This window comes from Mytilus californianus, unplaced genomic scaffold (genome assembly GCF_021869535.1).
Source record: "Mytilus californianus isolate M0D057914Y unplaced genomic scaffold, xbMytCali1.0.p SCAF_2, whole genome shotgun sequence".
Taxonomy (NCBI): domain Eukaryota; kingdom Metazoa; phylum Mollusca; class Bivalvia; order Mytilida; family Mytilidae; genus Mytilus; species Mytilus californianus.
The window spans coordinates 27,538,125-27,559,284 of NW_026262668.1; the positions used below are offsets into that span (position 1 = coordinate 27,538,125).

At 31.5% G+C, this 21,160-nt stretch overlaps 1 protein-coding gene across 1 annotated transcript; it reads right to left on the bottom strand.

The window, feature by feature from the left end:
* Nucleotides 1-6,200: 6,200 nt before the first annotated feature.
* LOC127729630 (uncharacterized) lies at nt 6,201-16,015 on the bottom strand. Its single transcript, XM_052237485.1, has 4 exons — nt 15,803-16,015; nt 8,570-9,139; nt 7,457-7,553; nt 6,201-6,583 (listed from the first exon to the last, which is right to left on the bottom strand). Exons 1-4 carry the CDS (start codon nt 15,891-15,893, stop codon nt 6,511-6,513), a joined length of 831 nt encoding a protein of 276 aa, XP_052093445.1. The 5' UTR covers nt 15,894-16,015; the 3' UTR covers nt 6,201-6,510.
* Between the last annotated feature and the right edge of the window lie 5,145 nt (nt 16,016-21,160).

The following is a 21,160-nucleotide window of genomic DNA, read 5'->3' on the forward strand; positions in this document are numbered from 1 at the left end:
AAAAAAAAATCACGATTTAGTATTATAAAAAATCTCAAATAATTTTATATGTTTCACAGTTAGAGAAAATCTATGGAGTTCTATGTTCCGCCATGACCGTAAAAGATATAAGTATCACGTGTTCATTATTGCTGTCCTTTAACTTGTACTTTTTATCTGTTTTACGAGTTGTTTCTTTAACAGTACCGTGCTGTTTTCGTTCTGATTTTATTTTACGTTCTTTCAAGGTTTTTTAACTTATCAATATTTTCATAATTTCATCTGGGACTCACCAAATTATTTTTTTCAGTTTACATGTATCCAACACATAAGTGTGTTAGTTGTTCAATTTAAGTTTGGCAAACACGTATGTTGAGGCGGATTAAGGCGACACAAATAAAAAAAAATGCGTGCTTTTCAATTTCGTCAGTTTTCGGTTGTTTAAAGCGTTGTCCGTCGAACAAAGCGGCATAACTCAAGTCATAAATAGTAAAACTCTATGTTCTTCGCTACTACTGTTGTTAATTTTTATATGTACCCAGTAGAAAAATGAAAAAAGTTAAATCCTTTCTAATAAAAAAAAACAAAACAAAAACAAACCTGTTATGGAAGGAATAATGCTATGTGAACCATCGTTTCGTATTTTTGATGAAATAGCCATTTATAAACACATTTTGCAATTGGGATTTGGAATATTTAAAAATTAAATTAGAATGTTTAAATTAGTTGCAACTGCAACTTAAATGAAAAATTATACACTTACAGTTGCCTTCTCCCATAGTTGTACTATAAACATCACAAGCTAATGTAGCTAAAATAATAAAACACAATTTTTGTATATTCTTGTCCATCTTGCAGGTTTTTCAGTCGTATGCCGTTTGAAATTTCTTGTGTATTTTTCGTATTTATAAACCCTTTCCATCTGAGTCAAAGTACTACTCAACCAACTGACAAACTAATTAGTAGTACTACTCAGATTATCTCATTTTCAGATGTCAATTACAATTAAGTTAATTAAGATATATAAAAGATTTAAAACAATAGGTATGATTACATTAGTAGGTGAAAGAACTAGGTGACAACTTTATTATTTATTTATAAATGTTTAAAATTCTATTTATTTGACATATACAGTTAGTCTTTTGTTTTTTTTCATTAAATATGACTATACGGACTATCAGGAAGCAATATCTAATCTCCATCTTCACGATGGACATTCAGATTCATTCGTTTGTCTTTTTTTTGTTATTTATTTTATTTATTGGCTATTTTTACCTCAAATATCGAAGCAATTATCTATACAATTAGCTTCTATTCAACCATCAATGACATTATACACATTTAAAAAATCTGTAGAGTTTTATCTAAGCACAACTTCACAACATTGTAAACACTTAAAAAAAAACTCACAACTTTAGAACACTCGCGAAACAACACGTAACACTAAGGCATTTTTTCTATGTATAATAAGTAATAAGTAGGCCGCAAGTTCCATCAGGAAAGCCGCCTACCGAATACACCAAAGAAGAAGAAGTAAGATTATTTAAATTGATTTTATTATGAACTGTGATGATACTCAAGTTTTATTAGCAAAGACATTGCATCTTATGTTTAAACGCGCGGGAAGATGTAAATTTGTAATCTTTTCTGAATATATAAATGAATTTTAACGAGTATTTGAAATTTTAAGTATCAAATGAAAACTGACTATTATATTTTATTATTTAATCATTGATTTTTAATATTTTATTATAGCATATATTTTTATTTTGAAAAGGATGGAAAGTGTCTCATATGTCTTAAAGGCATGAATCTAATATGATTTTAAAGGTTTTAAAACTGTGTATGATAGAGTTTATTAGATTGTGGTACTATAATAAACTATTTACTCCCTTACTTACTTACTATATCAATTTTTGTAATATATAGATATATATTCACGAGAATATGCCAAACTCATGTGCAGATTAGTAACCATTTAACATTATTTTTTTTTAAACATTCAAATATGTTTTAATAAAAAGTAAGGTATATGATGCAATTACTGCATAGATAGTCGCCATTAAACTCTATTTAGTAGTATAGTACACCCCTTCTCGGAGTTTTATACCTAGAAAATTTACTTCCGAGAATATATGATATTCATAACAAATAAAAATCTGTCTAACAGATTATTTGAGCTACGAATATAATAGGTTTAACTTTTAGGTAATATAAATAAGCACAACAAGTGCACAGCAATGTTTCTTTGAACAAATTTTGTTCCTACAGTAAGAACATAAGATATGTTCAGTGAAACACACAAATAAAACTTTTATTATATTAAAATAAAGTTTATGGGAAAAAAATCACACAACTCCAAAACGAAAGATTATACAGGGTTTATTTTGAATTTCCAATTAGTTAAAAAAAAAAATTAAAATGTTTTGAATATATAAGGCAACCTGGTACAATTACACTCAAGGGTAGTCGGCCTTCAACTCTATTTAGTGGTAGTAGTAAAAAGGTACGGAAAATACAAATTTTTGCACCCTAGTTACAGTTAACTGTTAAGTAAAGAAATGTAAGTTGAAGCAATTATGTGTTTACGACAAATTTTATTGATAGAATATACGACAAATTATATTGATAGAAAATACGATAAATTTTATTGATAGAATATAGGCGACAAATTTTATTGATAGAATATACGACAAATTTTATTGATAGAATATGCGACACATTTTATTGATAGAATATCACTTACAATCTTAATTTATGGTATTTTCTATATAGCCCAATTCTTTAACACATTCAGAAATTAAAACTGCTGAAAGTTTATTATTGAACGAAAGGAGATGTTGATATACGTCAAGGAGGCAGCTAGCCATCAACACAATACATGTGTCACATGGGAAATATCTGTTGAATTATCTGTTTGATTTGCAAAAAATATTGTTTTGCATATGGTGTATTTGGCTGCAGTCGTTTTGCGCCAATTACTAGTAACAAGATATATCACTTGCGCCAAATATAATTTTCAAATGTATCAATAGTGTCAAAATACGAAATGTTTTTGCGCCTGATTTCCTGTGGTTCTTGGTTGTGAAGCTAACAACAGGTTTCTTTATTTGGATGCAGAAGATGTATTTGTTGATAAAAAATTCAAGTGCTGTCCAACCTATTTTCAACAACTATATACAATACACCGATTTGGAAATGGACATGTTGCTAAGCTACGAGACTTACCGCATTTATTTGTCTTTGTTTCAGGAGTTTTGTCGAAAATATAATCTCAGAATTAATTTAACTGCTGTCCATGTTATTAAAAAAAAATCGCATATCGTCGTGAAAGAGTTTTTTCAAGGCATGTCGTTTTAATCTGGAGTCAGGCATGTGGCGTAAGATGACAAATCTATGGGACATTCAAAAGAGTATAAGAAAAGTGGCAGTGATGTTAGCAGGTGGTTTCATCAGTTGATAGGTCTTTCATAGAGCAGAAACATAAGCCGATTACTTTACTGCGGCTTTGATACAAGATATGCCTAATGACAAAAAACTAGAAGCTTTTGTTGATAATATGTTATCCATGTAATTGTTGATGACATTGCTTTGTTGCACCATCCGTAAGAGCTGAAAACCCATCAACCACGAGACGCACTGATAATAGACCAGAGGCACTACAATGAACTGTTTTAATCATCGCATCCATCCATATTTGTCATTGGACTGTATAATGTTTCAAGTCACTATATACCTTAATTAAATTGCACAGGACAAAAGCAACAACAATAGCAGGCATAACTCAGAAAATGAGACATATCCCATTGAAAAATATAAGAATTATACAAAAAGAGAACTTGACCGGAGCGAATTTATTTTTGTCGCAAAATTAACAAATTTCAGCTATGCTGTCTGACTATAGTTTGATGTTTTATTTGCATGCTTTAAAATTATACTAATCTTTCAAATGCCTTTTAATCCTCCAATGACAACTTCCGGTCCCAAACACGGATAAAGAAGGAGGGAAGTCATTGGATTCTCATTGTTTTTATTCAAATGAAATGGCGGAATCGTATACTTTATTTTAGGCACACAATGATACTAGGTTTTTTGAAAACTAGTGACGCTAACATAATATTGACCCAAATAAGCTGTGGTGTATAAGGTGATAAAATCATCATTCATCTTAATTATAAAACTGTGTCCAGGCATTGACTCAGATAATATGGAGATGACTCACAGTGGTAGAAAAAGAATCACTGAGAGTACCAAAATTTCGCCCGTGTATCTTTTCGATCACTCGGTGCTCATTGTCTGTTAAACACACTTATATATTTTTCAAATGTATCAAAATTATTTTTCAAGAATTGCTAAAAGTATAAAAGATCAATGGACTTTAACTTTATTTTTGTATGACGGTTGTTTAAAGTGTTGTTATGGTGATTCCGATGTCCGATGGCGGTTACGACTAAAGTTGGCTCTTTTGTGTTGTTGAAAAAAAATAATTTTGAATTCAAGCAAAATCCAAGAGAGGAGCTCCTTCCTATCAAACGCTGTGTTGGAAATCTTTGTTTTATACCAAAACCATACAAGGTATAAAACGACGAAAAATATTTTTGAATACAACTTGACCAGTTGAAACTGACAAATTTTGGAGTATAATTGTGCAATGAGTAATCATGGTTTGTTCTTGATCACGCAGATACTGAATTAGTTGGGTCCTTATTAGACTATAGTCCAGAATAATAGGTCCTTATTAGACTATAGTCCAGAACAATAAGTATTGTGCAAGGATACACTTGTATATAATTTCGATCTGGTTTACGTTATTGTACTGAACGTACTATAGTAATACTAGTATATAAAAAATGGAAACTAAGTTTCCAAATCCCTCAGGTAAAGAAGATACAGATAAATTTGGCAATTTAAGTAACATAGCTCATTACGTTTATACATGCATCCCTGGATTTCTAAATGTTTAGATTTGAGCGATCCCGATGAAGGTAAATCAAGAAAATGATTTTGGACACACGAAATCTATAAAGTGTGTTTTCATTCACTAGCGCTGCATTGGTCGATACCACTGCTGGTATACTCGATGGTATCATCATCCCAGTGGTCAGTGCTGCGGTACTGATATGATTTTTATCATATTTTACTAAAAATCCTCGTTGATAAATTAATAATTAAAGAGCTAAGAACAAACTCTATCGGGTAAAGTTGACCTTCTTAAGTTCCTTTTGGGCACATAGCTACTGACGTTTCTAAGGTTCTGACGATTACTCCCGAAAGTGTGTTATGCAATAAACTGTCTTTTTTGTGTGCCACTGCAGGCTAATAAATAACTGTTGATTCCTTGGTATGTTGGTTTTTTTTTTAGTATTTAACTTCTTATGCCCATTTGTATTTATCTAAAACATTCTATTTGAAGGGTTCTTTAGAACATTCAAGGGGGAAAAACTAACAAAAATGAAAAAAAAAACCATCAAAGTAATCAGGCAATTGTTCCAACTCCCTTGCCTTAGATGAATTGTGGCTATTCTCTTTTGGTCCTATACATTGTACATATCTCGTCACGTATTTCGGTACTTATACATCTTTGACTCTAAAACTTTTGCATTTGAACGATTACGATGAAGGTAAATCTAGAAAAGCGCACGAAATTTATAAACTGTTTTATTTTTTTTTCTTCAGATATTCTAAAAGGGACATTATTCCTCAATATTCATGGATTATTGTAAAGCAAATCTTAATGTTTGTAAATTAAACGTCACAGATGACGTCATTAATTAAAGATCTATTTGCACTAGTGCAATATGATATATAATTATTGCACGCTAACTTTTGATTACGTTCTGAATGAAATATGTTGTTGCTACACAATAATAGGTTCATATAAATGTTAAACTGTTCCGTTTTCAATCAACATATCAAATAGCTTTGAATAAAATCCATCCGTTTCATTTTTATTATGATCTAGTTAATGATTATGCTAAGTGCATGCGGTCGTTAATCTGACCAATTACTTAAAAGAGTGCATTTTTACAAAACTTAAATAGTTGCTTATTGCATATAAACTACATGCTGTATCTTTTGCTCTTAACGAGTAAACCGGTATTAATACAGAAATTAAATCCATTCAACAAATTAGTTACGTTTTACGATTCCATGCCCTATTGCTCTTAAATCGGACCCAATGGTGTTTTTCTGTGTCTGACAAAAAAATTGAATACCAATAATATATTTTTTCATTTTATGCTTGATTACAGTAATAGTATTCGACATGTGCACGAAACCGTCACCGGCATAAAAATAGTGCCATGAATCAGGGTCTTTACTGCATTTTTGAGTTACGAGAGTGCAAATGTGAACTACATATCAATTGATAAAAAAAACGAAGGTTTTCTGAGATGAAGATACCAGAAAGAAAAGCTGTATAGGTTTTAATGAGCTTCTGGTAATATCTTCTGTTCATATGCAAATCAAATTGAACAAATCTAGATTTATTGATGATTTATGTGCAGTGAACAGAGACTATGGTAACTCAAATCAGCAATTAAGTTGTGTCTTTTTCTCTGGTTCTTTGTACTTTTCCTGAGCAGCCTTCATTCTGTTCACATATCTAAAATTAAAAGTAAAAAAAATAAAAAAGTTTATGATCAGGGCGCATATACAATGCTCCAGTACGATTCTACACAGTCAGGAAAAACAGTTACTCTTCATAAAAGAAAACAATTTTATTTACAAAGTCGTAGACTGAGATATTGATTACTTTAATAATTACCCCCTCCCCCCTGATGGTTGAAAGCAAAAGGATCTATCAAGCAGGCCTGAAATGGACAAACGGCGTTTCTGAAATAAACTACACTGTCTACTGAATATGGATCACCAGATTTCAAGAACACTGTATATATATATATACGATGTTGCTGACGAAAATTGTGACAGCATTGTATATTGCATGTTAATTGTGTAATTTAATCTTGCTCATGCTGTGAATCTAAATTATCAATTTTATGTTACTGCTTTAACTTTAAAAGCAGTGTTGCATGTAAACAAATGTAGTTTGAAGGTTTGTTTACCAATGCTGCTGTTCGTGCTTACATAAATTATATTGTTAAATTAGCCATTTTGTGTGTTTAAATGCTCGCATGTCTTTGTGTGTATCGCATGTTTTACTGTATTTGTCTTGTCGGTTTCACAACTCTAAACAGCTTATGTTTGTATTTTTATAATATGTATCGACTATATATAAGGATTATTGTATTGTACATGTGATAAACAGACTATGTCCTATGTATGAGAAGCGCAGTTCGAGAAATGATAGTTGATTGGCGTAAGAGAGTTAAATTTTGTCAAACAAAGAATGCTGAGCAACCATGCGCCGGTTCGCCAAGAACATGAATCAATCACATTTTCGCTCCGGATACACCAATCGATATATATTAAAATAAATGTAAAATTTTTTTTTATCTAATAGTCACCAGGTACTAACCTGTTTTGTAGAAAGCAGATCAGGCACATTAGTATGGTAATCAGAGCTATAGAACCAAATATAATGGTTTCTAACCATTTAGCAAGTCTGTCAATACCTACAATGTAAAAAAAGTCAAGTCATTCTTTTTATAAGAATGTGTTAAATGTTATTCATAGGTCAATTACTGATCATTTTGATGATGATAAATTCTGAAAGTATACATTTTTATAGTAGAGCCTTATGAAGCTGTGATTTTCCGGACTGTAATCATACGCTACAGACATTTCCAATAGTACACGTATCATGGTCATACAAAATACTTGTTTTCTATTGTAATGAAATATTCTTGTGTTGTGTTAATGTTCTGTCTACAACAGAAACAGAGAGAAAATCGAGGCTTGCCGAGCTTTTCTCTTGGTTCGTAGCGAGTACAAATAAAGTTTATATTTTAAATCACTGTACGAATATTGTTTTTATCTTGCAATTTAACATTGAGCTTAAGCTGTTTTCCCCCATCCCAATTTGTTTTTGAATAAAATCGGCACGACTTAAACCTCGGACCGTAATGAGGACCCAAAATTGTGATTTGAAGCGATCGCTCGCAAATACAAACAAACTACAATAACATATATACACTGAAGGAATGATAGTGGTTAAGTATGAGAAGAAAAAAAAAAAGAAAAGAAAAATCAAGTATCTTTTGACAATGAGTTTCTTACTAACAAGCATTCATACAAGTAATTCACAAGCATATAATGATATAAACAAGTCATATGATAAAGAAAGTAATTTGTTGTTCAATAGAACATTATTAAATTTTTTAATGAGACTATCTCTCAAATATTTAAAGGTAGAACATTTTAAAAGAAGATGTAGTTCATCTTCAATGCGTGTCATCAACATAGAAGCAAAATGAAAGGACATTCAAGTATGGGCGTTTATCTATAATAATTCACAGACACTACACAAGAAACTGCAGCATACGATATACCACACACAATAAAGTTTTGTATCAAATAACAAGATCCTCAAGTTTACTGTTTGTTGGGGGGTATGTTTTCAGTATATTTTAATTCTACAATCTTAACACGTTTTCTATTCTTATTTTGTATTCTTAAAAGCAACACAAACCTTCTTTACAACCGGCATTGTCCTGTATGAGTGTACTGACGCTCGCAGCAACTGTGTTTTCATCTCCCAAATTAAACTGGTAAGTGGAATCGTAAGCTATGGTATTGGATATCTCAGAACTAGAGCCTTCCGTAATACTTATAATTCTTACAGAGCGTGATTTACAATATTTAACAACAGCATCAAGTTCAGCGTCTGTTACAGATGTAACACCCAGTGGTGATATTACGACAAGATAGTTAACAGCCTTCAAACGACCTCCTGCACGCGAGGAAAACATCACTCTGCATGTTCGATTCAATGCGTTTTGGAAATTTGCTTGACCCACATTTGGTTGTCTTTTCATACCGTCTATTTCATTCTTTATAGTTGTTTTACTGTAAAAATAGTCCATCTGGAAAATTTGTCGGAAAGTGTCGGCGTAACAGCCGACACCGACATTAACACCCATCTCTTTTACATCGAGATTATTTACTGTTGCGTCTACTGTCCTCAAAGTTTTGTTAAACAATGCATCAGAAACCGCACTCGATTCGTCGAATAGAAATACAACATCTATTAAGCAGTCCGCTAAAAAGAAACGAAAACATGCAAACAGATATTAAAAAGATATTCGTTTTTATAAATATATATATATATATGTAATATACCTACTACTTAATTTCGTATCATCAGAAAACCTTTTTTTAAGTAGAATTAAATGCCAGTGTTAGAAATAAGAAGATGTGGTATGAGTGTCAATGAAACAACTCTCCGTCTAAGTCACAATGTGTAAAAAGTAAACAATTATAGGTCAAAGTACGGCCTACAACACGGAGCCTTGGCTCACACCGAACAGCAAGCTATTAAGGGCTACTTTGTCTTTAAATGTTAAAAAATGAATACACCTCTTTTTCTTAAGTTTGATCATCAATTGTACAAGAAAATAATTATACACGTAACTGAATTCTTCTGAATTTTACGGAGTTATTGTAAGCACGATACATTGTGATAAATCGAGAAAGAACTCTGTTTCGTTTTCGTTTTGTTTTGTGTTTTTGTGTTTTTGTGTTGTTGGATGGAGGCAGAAAAAATTAACAGAAAGCATAATTCATAAGGTGTTTTAAATTACATTATTTCCTCTGTATCATCCTCTCATGATGGCAAATACCACTATATAATGTCATTCTTTTATGTATTCCACGTTTTCAAGGTCTATATATATAGTTTTCATATAAACCCCCTCAATTTATTTCCCAAATTAACATGGCTCCAATAGATATAAGAAGATGTGGTATGAGTGCCAATGAGACAACTCTCCATCCAATTTGTAAAAGTAAACCATTATAGGTCAAAGTACGGCCTTCAACACGGAGCCTTGGCTCACACCGAACAGAAAGCTATAAAGGACCCCACAAATGACTAGTGTAAAACCATTCAAACAGGAAAACCAACGGTCTAATCTATTTAAAAAACGAGAAACGAGATACACTTATGACCCACATCAACAAACGACAACCACTGAACAACAGGTTCCTGACTTAGGACAGGTGTAAACAAATGCAGCGGGTTTAAACGTTTTAATAGGCGCCAAACTTCACCCTACCTGAAACAATAGTGTAACATCACAACATAGAAAGACACACTATAAAATATCAATTGAAATGACTTAACTCAATCAAAAGACATATTAACAAAAACAAGTGAACATACACTGAACGAATAAATTTGATCTATGACACAATGTAAATACAGAATTAATAAAACAAGGGGGGGGGGGGGGGGGGTAGATGTTTAACAATATCAGAAAGACAACCATAACCTTGGACAAAATGCCGCCAAATAAAATAACGTACACAGGTAAATAAAAATAATTTTGTTGTAAGGTACGGGTATAATTTTTACAAAATAAATAATTTTGGTCTTCCTAGTACGAGAACAAAATGTGAAAATTTATCGTCATACTAAACATTTATCAAAGGTGGTATATATTAAAAATAGTGAGACTAGATATAACACTGAATAAGTAAACATTAAATAACAAAAAAAACATTACAAATTGTATCAACAGGTCAAATTAACACGAAAGTACGATTTGAGAGTATTCGCAGTTACTGAAAGCTAGTTAAAAACCAAAAACAATTAATAATAAAAAATCATGCATCAGAGACTAAAATCAACTAAACACATCCCAGGGATTTAGTGTTTTAACGTCATGGACAGTCAAAGAAGACACGACTTGTGCAATGCCAAAATAAACGTATCGACAGGCACTAGGATAGTTAGGAGTTAACCTGTTAATAAATGTGTATAATGTAATATATAGATAGAGTAATCTCTATATAGAAAATGAACGTGGATGTGTATTTATACATCCCAAAAAACCGTTTGAGAAGAATACAGATTTAGTTATGTTTTAATCTGCTGATGACAAAATCGATATTTGTGCCAATGTAAACTATATTCAAAGATCTATTTTTACATCATTGGTAAGATAACCTTTACTAATAAGTTTGTATAAAGGTTCGATGAGTTTACACGGATCACATAGTGATTTCCGCGCTTTTAGTACAATATTACCGTAAAATTTAGGATGTGAAATGCCGTTTTTAATAAGTTTTCTACAGGTACAGCCAAATTTACTAATCAAATCTTTGTATCTATGAAAAAATTTAGTAAAAGTTTTAAGTTATACTATGTTTAATACGTTGATTACAGTTTTTGTGTTTACCATGAGACCTATTACTTCTTAGTCGTTTATCGACAATATTAATGACATCGATAGAAGTTTTAGAAAACAAGGATGCTCTATAGTAATTTAGTTGGGGAATTTTTATTTCATTGCTTTATAGAAATGTGTAATAGTTCTGGGTCAAAAATTAAATGAGTTATGCTGCTTTGTATAAACGTCAAAGGTTTCCCTGTGGTTAGCGACAAAGAGATGAGAAATGACAAATCCTATATCACAATGCATAGTTACAATGTAAACATAATATTTTATGAATATCTATAAAAAAAACTTTATCGTGCTTTTAAAGTAATTCGAACTACAGTCGGAACAAATATTAACTAAATATTCCTGTAATTGCCATGAAAATACGCATACAAATGGCTTCAAAAGAAATGTTAAGAACATAGAGAAAACATCATCATTCAACGTTATTTAATCTGAATCTAATTCTTTGCTCTACAACTTACATTTATGTCGAAAGTAGACATGGTATATTTAATATTCCAGTACTTATGAGATTATCAGAACGTTTTCGATATGTCAAACAGGAAATAGTTCTTGTCTGTCACCTGACAAGGTTAACTCAAAATGCATGAAATTGTCACATCACAAAAATATAGCATCAGTAGGAAAATCGTAATCGACAGAAGGTTTTCAGAATTTGATGTAAAATCTCTTATATTTTTTATGGGGTAACTTCGAAATAAAATTAGTTAAATCTTTTCGTCTGAAATCACCAAGGTCGAAATATTACCCACATTTTAAACAAAAGCAGCAGTGATATCTGTAACCGAGACATGGTTTGATGAAACGATAACCAATACAGAGGCTAACATCCCTGGATACACTATCCTCAGAAAAGACCGTAACAGATGTGGAGGTGGTGTGTGTATGTACATTAAAGAAAATCTTGCGTTTACACCAATGAATTTGGACGAAATAAACAAAATGATGAATTTTTGTGTATTGAATTATTATTACCAAAATCTAAACCTATTTTTGTCGGGACTTGTTATCGACCCCCTCATAATTGTAATTTCGTTGAGAAATTTGAAAATTTTTGTCTCAACTAAGAGAGGATTGTGAAATTATATTACTTGGTGATTTGAACATATGTTTTAAAGATCAGAGTGGATCACTGCATAAATCTTTTAATGAGCTTCTGAAATTGTTTAATTTAAGTCAAATTATTAAAGAGCCATTTAGAATAACAGAATTTACAGCATCTGTAATAGATCATATTTTATGTAATAATACTGAGAAAATCTCTCAGTCTGGTGTACTAAATATTAGTTTTAGTGATCATTGTATGGTATATTGTACTGGAAAATTAGCAAAATCTGTATATAATAAGCACAGTAATGTTAAAGTCAGATCTGTGAAATCCTATAATAAAGATGAATTTATAGCTAAGCTTACAAAAGCAAAATGGGAAAGGTGTTTCAGTGCCTCAGATATAAATGAGGCCTGGTAATTTTTTAAAGAAATTTTTATGGATATTCTTGACAGTGTTGCTCCTCTTAAAGAAGTTTGTATTAAACAAAGTACAGGACCATGGATGTCAGCTGAAATTTTGATAGATATTCAGCAGAGAGACAAATTTTTATCTGATTTTAAGATTTCTAAAAATCCTGAAGATTTCAAAAAGTTTGGTAAACTTAGAAATCATGTTCAACGATCATGCAAAACTGCAAAATCTGACTATTACAGCAGTGAAATTGAAGAAAATAGAAATAACCCAAAACATCTTTGGAAAAGTTTTAAAAATTTAGGATATCAAAAAGATCCTAAATCAAATCCTAATATAGTATTAAATATTGATGGGCAAAACTGTCACGATAACAAAAAAATATCAAATAATTTTAACATGTTTTTTACAACTATAGCTGCAAAACTGGTAGAAAAACTACCAACTGCAAAGGGTTTATATAGTGCCACTACAAATATTGTTAGATCCTTTTATGTCCAGAAAAGGAAATCAGATATTTTTTTTAACCTAAAGCATGTAACAGAGGAATTTGTGTATAAAGAACTATGCAGTTTAAATACAAGTAAGAGCATGGGCCTAGATGGTATTCCAGCAAGGTTTCTTAAGGATGCAGCCCCAATTCTGAAAATACCCATTACTTTCTTGAAAAAAATTATCTATCTCTGAAGGTACGGTACCTGACGATCTGAAAATGGCTAAGGTCAAGCCCCTATTTAAGAAAAATGACAGACTTAAGCCTGAAAATTACAGGCCTGTTAGCATTTTAAGTATTGTTTCTAAAATTCTAGAAAAAGCTGCCTATAAGCAACTTGAAAAATATTTGATTTCAAATAATTTATTATTTGAGTTTCAATCAGGATTTAGAAGTTCATATTCAACTGATTCTTGTCTCATTCACTTGATAGATCACATTAAAGCTCAAACAGCCAAAGGTCTTTTTACAGGCATGGTCCTATTAGACCTACAGAAGGCATTTGACACAGTAGGTCACAAGATATTATGTGACAAATTAGAAGTAATTGGGGTTAGATCTATACCATGTTTTGAGTCATATTTTACAAACAGAAAACAGGTTGTAAGTGTAAATGGGGTGATTTCAGAAGTGTGTAATATTACATGTGTTGTCCCTCAAGGTAGCTTAATGGGTCCACTTTTGTTTTTGATCTATGTCAATGATGTTCAAATTAGCATCGACTCAGATTGTAAAGTTTTGATATATGCAGATGATACTGCAATTTTATTTTCCCATATAGACCCTGGGGTCATCTCGCATAAATTATCCAGAATGCTGGAATCATGCCATGATTGGTTAACTGACAGTAAATTGTCCCTACATTTGGGAAAGACGGAGAGTATAATTTTTGGTCCTGGTCGAAAACTTCGGTCCTTAACACCGGGTGATTTTGCTATCTCCTGTAATGGTATTAATATTGAATCCAAAACTTTTGTAAAATATTTGGGGATAATAATTGATCAGTTTCTAACTGGTGATTTTATTGTCAACTCTATAGTGAAAAAAAGTCAATCAAAGGCTTTAATTTTTATATAGAAACAAAGAGTGTCTAAATTTTCAATCTAGGAAAACATTGTGCTCTTCCCTGATTCAATGTCATTTTGACTATGCATGTGCATGCTGGTATGAAGGTATATAAAAAAAAATGAAGAATAAACTTCAAGTGGCACAAAATAAGATTGTGAGATTTATTCTGCAATTACATCCAAGAAAGAGTGTGACATATATTGAATTTAAGAAATTGGGCTTTTTAAACATTAGTAATAGAGTCAAACAACTAAGACTCAATCATGTTTTCAACATTTTTAACAATTTATGCCCAAATTATTTACATACTAATTTTGTTAAAAATGAAACATCTTTCAATACAAGATCTAGTAGTAAAAACTTTTATATACCAGGAATTAAAGGGTGTGAATCCACCACTTTCCTTTATAATGGAATAAAAGACTGGAATTCGTTACCAGACATGATTAAAAGTTGCTCTAAAAAATAAAATTTTAAAGTACAAGTGAAAAAGTTTTTGATGGATAAATTTAAATCCATCTTTAATAGTGAATTTGTTTTTTATTAATTATACTGGGGGTTTGACCATATATCTGTGATAAATTCTAAATGATTTGTGCTTGTATTTTCTATGTGTCAACCCTTGGTGTAAACTGGAAGTCTCGTTATAAAAGGACCCCACTGGAAATAAGTTTTAATAACTTTTGTGGGTCATCCTAAGATATTAGGCTACAGTGAAAATCTAGTCAATTTAAATTTCACTCATTATTTAATCTAGTCTATTCATATTATCATAATGTCATGAAAATTTTCATAATTAAATTAAAATTTTTAGTAAACATGTATATCATTTTAGTGTCTATAAACTATGTCTAGTGCTATATCTGTGTCTTTGTAATATTTTGTATCTGTCAAATTCATGCCTTTGTATCTTAAATAAATATATATCAAGTTGAACTGTCTTGAAGTTATTGTAGTTAAAACAACATTACACACATTCATCTCATTGGAAACTAAGTACGTCCCCATAATCCCGTGTATTTTTCATAAGAATTTTCTATGCTGTATAATATGCATCAGTATCAAAAATGTCTTCTTCATGCAGTTGTAAATAAAAAAAAAAAAAAAAAAAAAACACATCCGGGCTCAATGACATCTTGGGCATTAAATATTCACATACCATGACCAAATATTTATTTTTAACTAACGTAAATATATATATATATATATATATATATATATATGCATACTGACGAAGGCTATTTGTTAAGCCGAAATATTTGTCAACACAATTTTATAACATCATCTTCGTATATTACCATCTTATATTAGTACCGTTGTGCAAATCTTTAGACTTAATATATATGCATACATACATACATACGGTTGTTGACGAAGTTGTTGGTTATGTTGTCAAACGTGAGAGTTTACATGCGTATTTAGAAAAGTATTGTCCGTTTATTGAAAAAAAAATTAGAAAACAAGTAAATATTGAAATACATAACGAAATCATACCTTTATAATATTGAGTTGTTGATGGTCCAATGAACAATAATGCTATTAAGTGGCAGTTCCAAATAAGGCGCATGATGTTAAAATTTGCCATTTTTCGCCTTTGTTTATATATTCTTATATTCCATCACGATTTCCTGTATGAATGACACAGTTTTTAAACTTTAAATGTGTACCATTTACCTCAGGGTTTTTTAAGTTTTAAAAAATAAGTCAGGCATGACCACGTTTTAACAAGGAAGGTTTAAAATCGATATAAAGTTATTAAACCATGTAAAATAGCTGAAGGTAATATCGCGTTCTTTTAACTGAAATGCATTTGTGATTTAACCTTTATTTTAAACTAGACTTAATATAACCAGGAAGATTTGGACAAATGTGAATTAGAAATAAAGCATATTCAGACAATATATTTTAAGTGCTAAAGTGACAATGTGTTAATCCGTTTATCTCACCTTTTACCTTTCTTTGTGTTTAATTAATTCTATTGTTAAATATATTTGTCGTAATGGAAATCACTTTGACGATGACAAGTTAATCCGTTGGACACTAGATACTGTTTTTTATGTCTAGGTTAGTCTATGGAAAGGTATATACTATGAAATTTAGAGCGAGGGGCTTGCCCCGAGCTCTTAATTTCATAGTATATACCTTTCCATAGACTATCCAATTTAGCACATATTTACAACTCGAGTAATCTTTTAATTGGTATATTGATAGTTTATTTTGGCTGACTACTTGTATCACAGGTGTTTGGAAAACGGAGCTCATTAACGAAGTTTTTTAAATCTACTCACTAGTATCATTGTAAAATATGTGATTTCAAAAAGCCCTTGACTCCAAAATGAAAAGATGGTAGCTGCTGGTGTAAGTATGTATATTGATATAAAGCGGTGTCTTACTATACATGTTCTTCTTACATAGTAAGATGACCAAATAAATTGACCAAAAGCAGGCAATAATTAAATTGCAGTGGAAGCTTTACATGTTTTGAAAACATTTTTTAATTCACAGTAAAACTAAAGCTATAATAAATTTGAAACATATAGATAGTTTTCCCCCATAGATATAGTCTAGCAGATAGGCATTAAAAAGCAACTACCAATAGATCAGAGATTATAGGTTTTGTGTGTGTGTGTTTTTTTTTATTATTTCAAATTTAAGTAAAAACTAAAAAAATTATCAGAATATGTTTAGATGTATATATATAGGTGGCACATTATCTTCAGACATAATCTGTTTTTCAATTCATGACATCGTCCTGAACATGCATGAAATATTTGCCACTGGACATTTAGCAACAAATAATCAATAAATCAATCAATTCATGACGAAATATATAGATCACCTTCCTTAAGAAAGTTTGAAAAATTATTACTAAGTTGCTTTAATTTCCCTTCACAAGGTTTCATATTACACACTTTTTTGTGTACAAAGTAATTGCATGGATGATACATTATCATAATTTTAAGATATCGTTGTACTCTAATCAAGGTATAAAGAACCATATGTATTACCCTTTATTTAAATGAAAGAAATTTGCAATTGTCAAAAACATTTTTTAGATCCAAAGATTTTAATAGCAGGATATTTAAAAATCAACGTGAAAACTAATTACAAACTATTTAATTTAATTTGGAACACAGCATTTTATTTCAAAATAGCCAGTGGCAATTTTTGTTTTAAATATCTTGATAACGATACAATGAAATCTTACCCTCGTGGTTATTCATGCGAAGTTACTTAGTACACGGAAAAAGTATGTACTATGAAAATTAGAAGGCAAATATAAGCAATTTGATTGGACGAGAAGTTGTAAGTATGTGCTAAATATGCTTTTGTATGATATTTTTGAAGTCAGTTTTAGGTCTTAGGTCTGGTACTGTCCGGACCTTGCTAATAAAGTTTAAAGTATTGGTATTCCGTCTTTGAATTAATATAACACGGAAAACCCCCGGTTATATATTGGTTGAGGTTACCCGCGTCACGATCCTGAGCTAGTTCCCCCAAACTAGCAAATGAATACCTTCAGAAGCAACAGGTTGGAAGGACCTTGGAATTACCAGCCTTGCAGAAATGGACATCCGTTATCGATAAGAAAATCAGATACCTGTTTGGAATTTCTGTGCAAATATTGCGGTAAGACATTGAATGTTTTCACATACCATCGGTGTAATGCAGTAAACGCTTATTGTTACAAATGCAGACATCATGTGTAATTTTCACGTGAAGTCATTTGTTGGCAACCCAAAACCAAAGAAGAAATCGAAATCAAAAATTCAAAGAGACAGCGACAGAATGAGAAAGTTTATAGAGAAGAAACAAATGTCTCAATTTCCGTTTCAAGGACTCGAGGACAAGGAACTCTCTACTTTTACATGCTCCATACAGGACGAAACCGCGAAACAGCACATAAACAAGTTAAAAACGTCTCATCGAAACTCGCTGAAAGAAATTGCTGTCCTCAAATGTGAAAATTCGAAATTGGATACCGTAATGAAAGATAATGTGATGGTAAGGAACAATTTGGACAAACTAAATTTGGAACGTTTGCAACATGGTCGAATAATCCAAAAGATCGAACATGAGTTAGCCGAGCATACCAGTAGAACTGAAAATTTTGAACAGGAAATAGTGCGTTTGAAAGAAGAAAACCTTAATTTAACTAACACTAGATACCGTTTAACCATGGATTTGAAAAATGCTGAGATGCAAGACTGTCATTTTATCGAAACACTTAAAGACGAAATTCAGAAACTCAAGGTACAAAATTACGACAATATACGTGAACGTCAAAATCTGCTTTATGAACTTTCAATAGCCGAGAATCAAATTGAAAGTTTGCGTACAAACTATTCCCATAATTCGCATCAACGCCAACGACAAGGAGGATACCCGCGAAGATAACCGAAGTAAAATTGTCTCAATTCAGCAAACTCGGAGACCGAGTTTAGGCGGAGTAGTGGCGAATATAACCAGGAAGATTTGGACAAATGTGAATTAGAAATAAAGCAAATTCAGACAATATATTTTAAGTGCTAAAGTGACAATTTGTTAATCCGTTTATCTCACTTTTTACCTTTCTTTGTTTTTAATTAATTCTATTGTTAAATATATTTGTCGTAATGGAAAATTTCGGATTTTTTTGTTCCGAATGGACGTTGTATAGCAGCACGAAGATTTTGCACAGATCACAGATCCAAATACGGAGAGTTTCTAAGTCTTTATTTGCACTTGCATCCTCACAATTTAATATTATAGGTCACTATACCTTGTTTTAACTAATAACTTCAGGCTTTTTTGTAAATTGCACGGTGTTTCCAGCTAACTTTTCTTGCAGGCCTTGCCGGACGGCCATTTAATTTCCAGCGCCATATTTGAATTTTGACAAATAAAATTTTAATTTTTCAGACAGTAAGTCTAAGTCTTTTTGTGACTTATAAATAATTAAAATAAATAATTCAGACATCTTTATAATCATTTCGAACTGTTAAATAATTTTTTTTCCCTTCTAGTTAAGTTTAAATTTTTGACCACATAGTCTGTAGTCTAGACCCCCCCCCCCCCCCCCCCCCCCCCCCCCCCTCTCTTTTTTTATTTTCTTGCTAAATCTATTTATTGCATATATATATAGTTTAATCAAACCTTTAAACACACTGTACTTGTGTTTCAACCAATATCCTGTGTTTGAAAGATAAAAGAAAATTTAGTCCTCTGTTCCCACAAAGACTGATATATGTCTGAGACTAAAGTTGTAAAGTCAAGCAGATACTTCAGAGTAAATAAGAGAGATATTCAGGATAAAACAGCCCAAAGCCAACCCATAATTATATCTGATAGTAAAGGCAACTACATAAAGAGAGCCATTACAACTGAAGACTTCCTAAATGTAAAATTTATCACAAAAAAAGGACAAAAAGTACAGCAAACTATTGATTGGGCCGAAAAAGAATCACCATCTATCTGTCATCAACACAAAAACATCACATTTTATATTTGGCTAGGAACCTGTAATTTAACCGAACTTAACAAAACTACCAGATACATCTCTCTTGTGAACCAAAACGATTCAAACGTCCGATATCTAAGAAGAAAATTTATTGAACTTAAGGCTATCATCACCAAAATAAAACCAAAATCAGAAATCATCGTCTTAGAAGTACCGCCATACTCCATTCAGTGCTGGAACAGATCACAAGGCCACAAAAACCCGGACATTTTCAGTGAAGACGATCAAACACTTCAAAACCAGTTATATCAATTAAACACCTTCATCCAAGAAATAAACCAATCTGCAGAAAAATCACCAAAATTTGATCTAGACATTCGAAAAACATCTAAAAGAAAAGGCGGTACTGACGAATACTACAATTTTAATCTATACAAAACTGACGGTGTACATCCAAACTCTTTATTAGCAAAGCTCTGGATGAGAAGAATAGCGACCAAAATTCTCCACCAATGTTATAGATAAATATCATCAATACAGTAGAATAGAATACTATATACATATATATATAAACTTTATAACAACCATATTTAATTGCATTCATATATAGAAATATAACAGCTTTTATATAACCCTAGTCCATAGTGTATAACTAACATATATATATATCTACATACTCATTAAACCCTGACATCAGAAGATATAATAGTTAACTGGAAAATTCTTATTTGAGCAAGCTTTTAGTGGGGACGCCCCGCTGAATGCACATTAATCTACATAGAACTTCCTCGTTAAAAAAATAAATATCTAAAGTGAAAAATGAGTATCCAGACTAGAACATCAGCAAGAACCAAGAGCAAACCTCAGCCCTATACACCAGCTAAATATGAAAACTTTAGTATCAATAAAACCAGGGCCTTGGACAAAAAGCTAGAAGCATGTAATAGAACAATGGACATACAAATTGAGCAGAAACATCAAAACTACATCCTAGAGCTATCACCAGCATGATAATCAAGGGCTATGCATCAGAACATCACATTCGGTCAGAAATAGAAGTAGTAACAGACAACTCTATCGTATCAATTTATTCCATACTACATCAAAGGTAGAGGTTAATGGCCAAGGTATGGAACACTTCCTGACACACATTGAAGATATAAAAGAAAGAATGAAATCAAGAGGGAACTATAAGATATATAACAAACAGATAGAGGAACAGATAAACATAATCAAGAGAAATGAAGCCGATATAGAAATAAGAGCAAAACAGAATGAGTCACATGTAAAAACAACAGCTCATCAGCCTAAAACCAACCACAGTAATAGAATACTAGTATCCAAAGGGGCAGAATGTATACAAAATACTGACGAAGAACTTCTAAGTAACTGGAATAGAGCCATTGAATGGT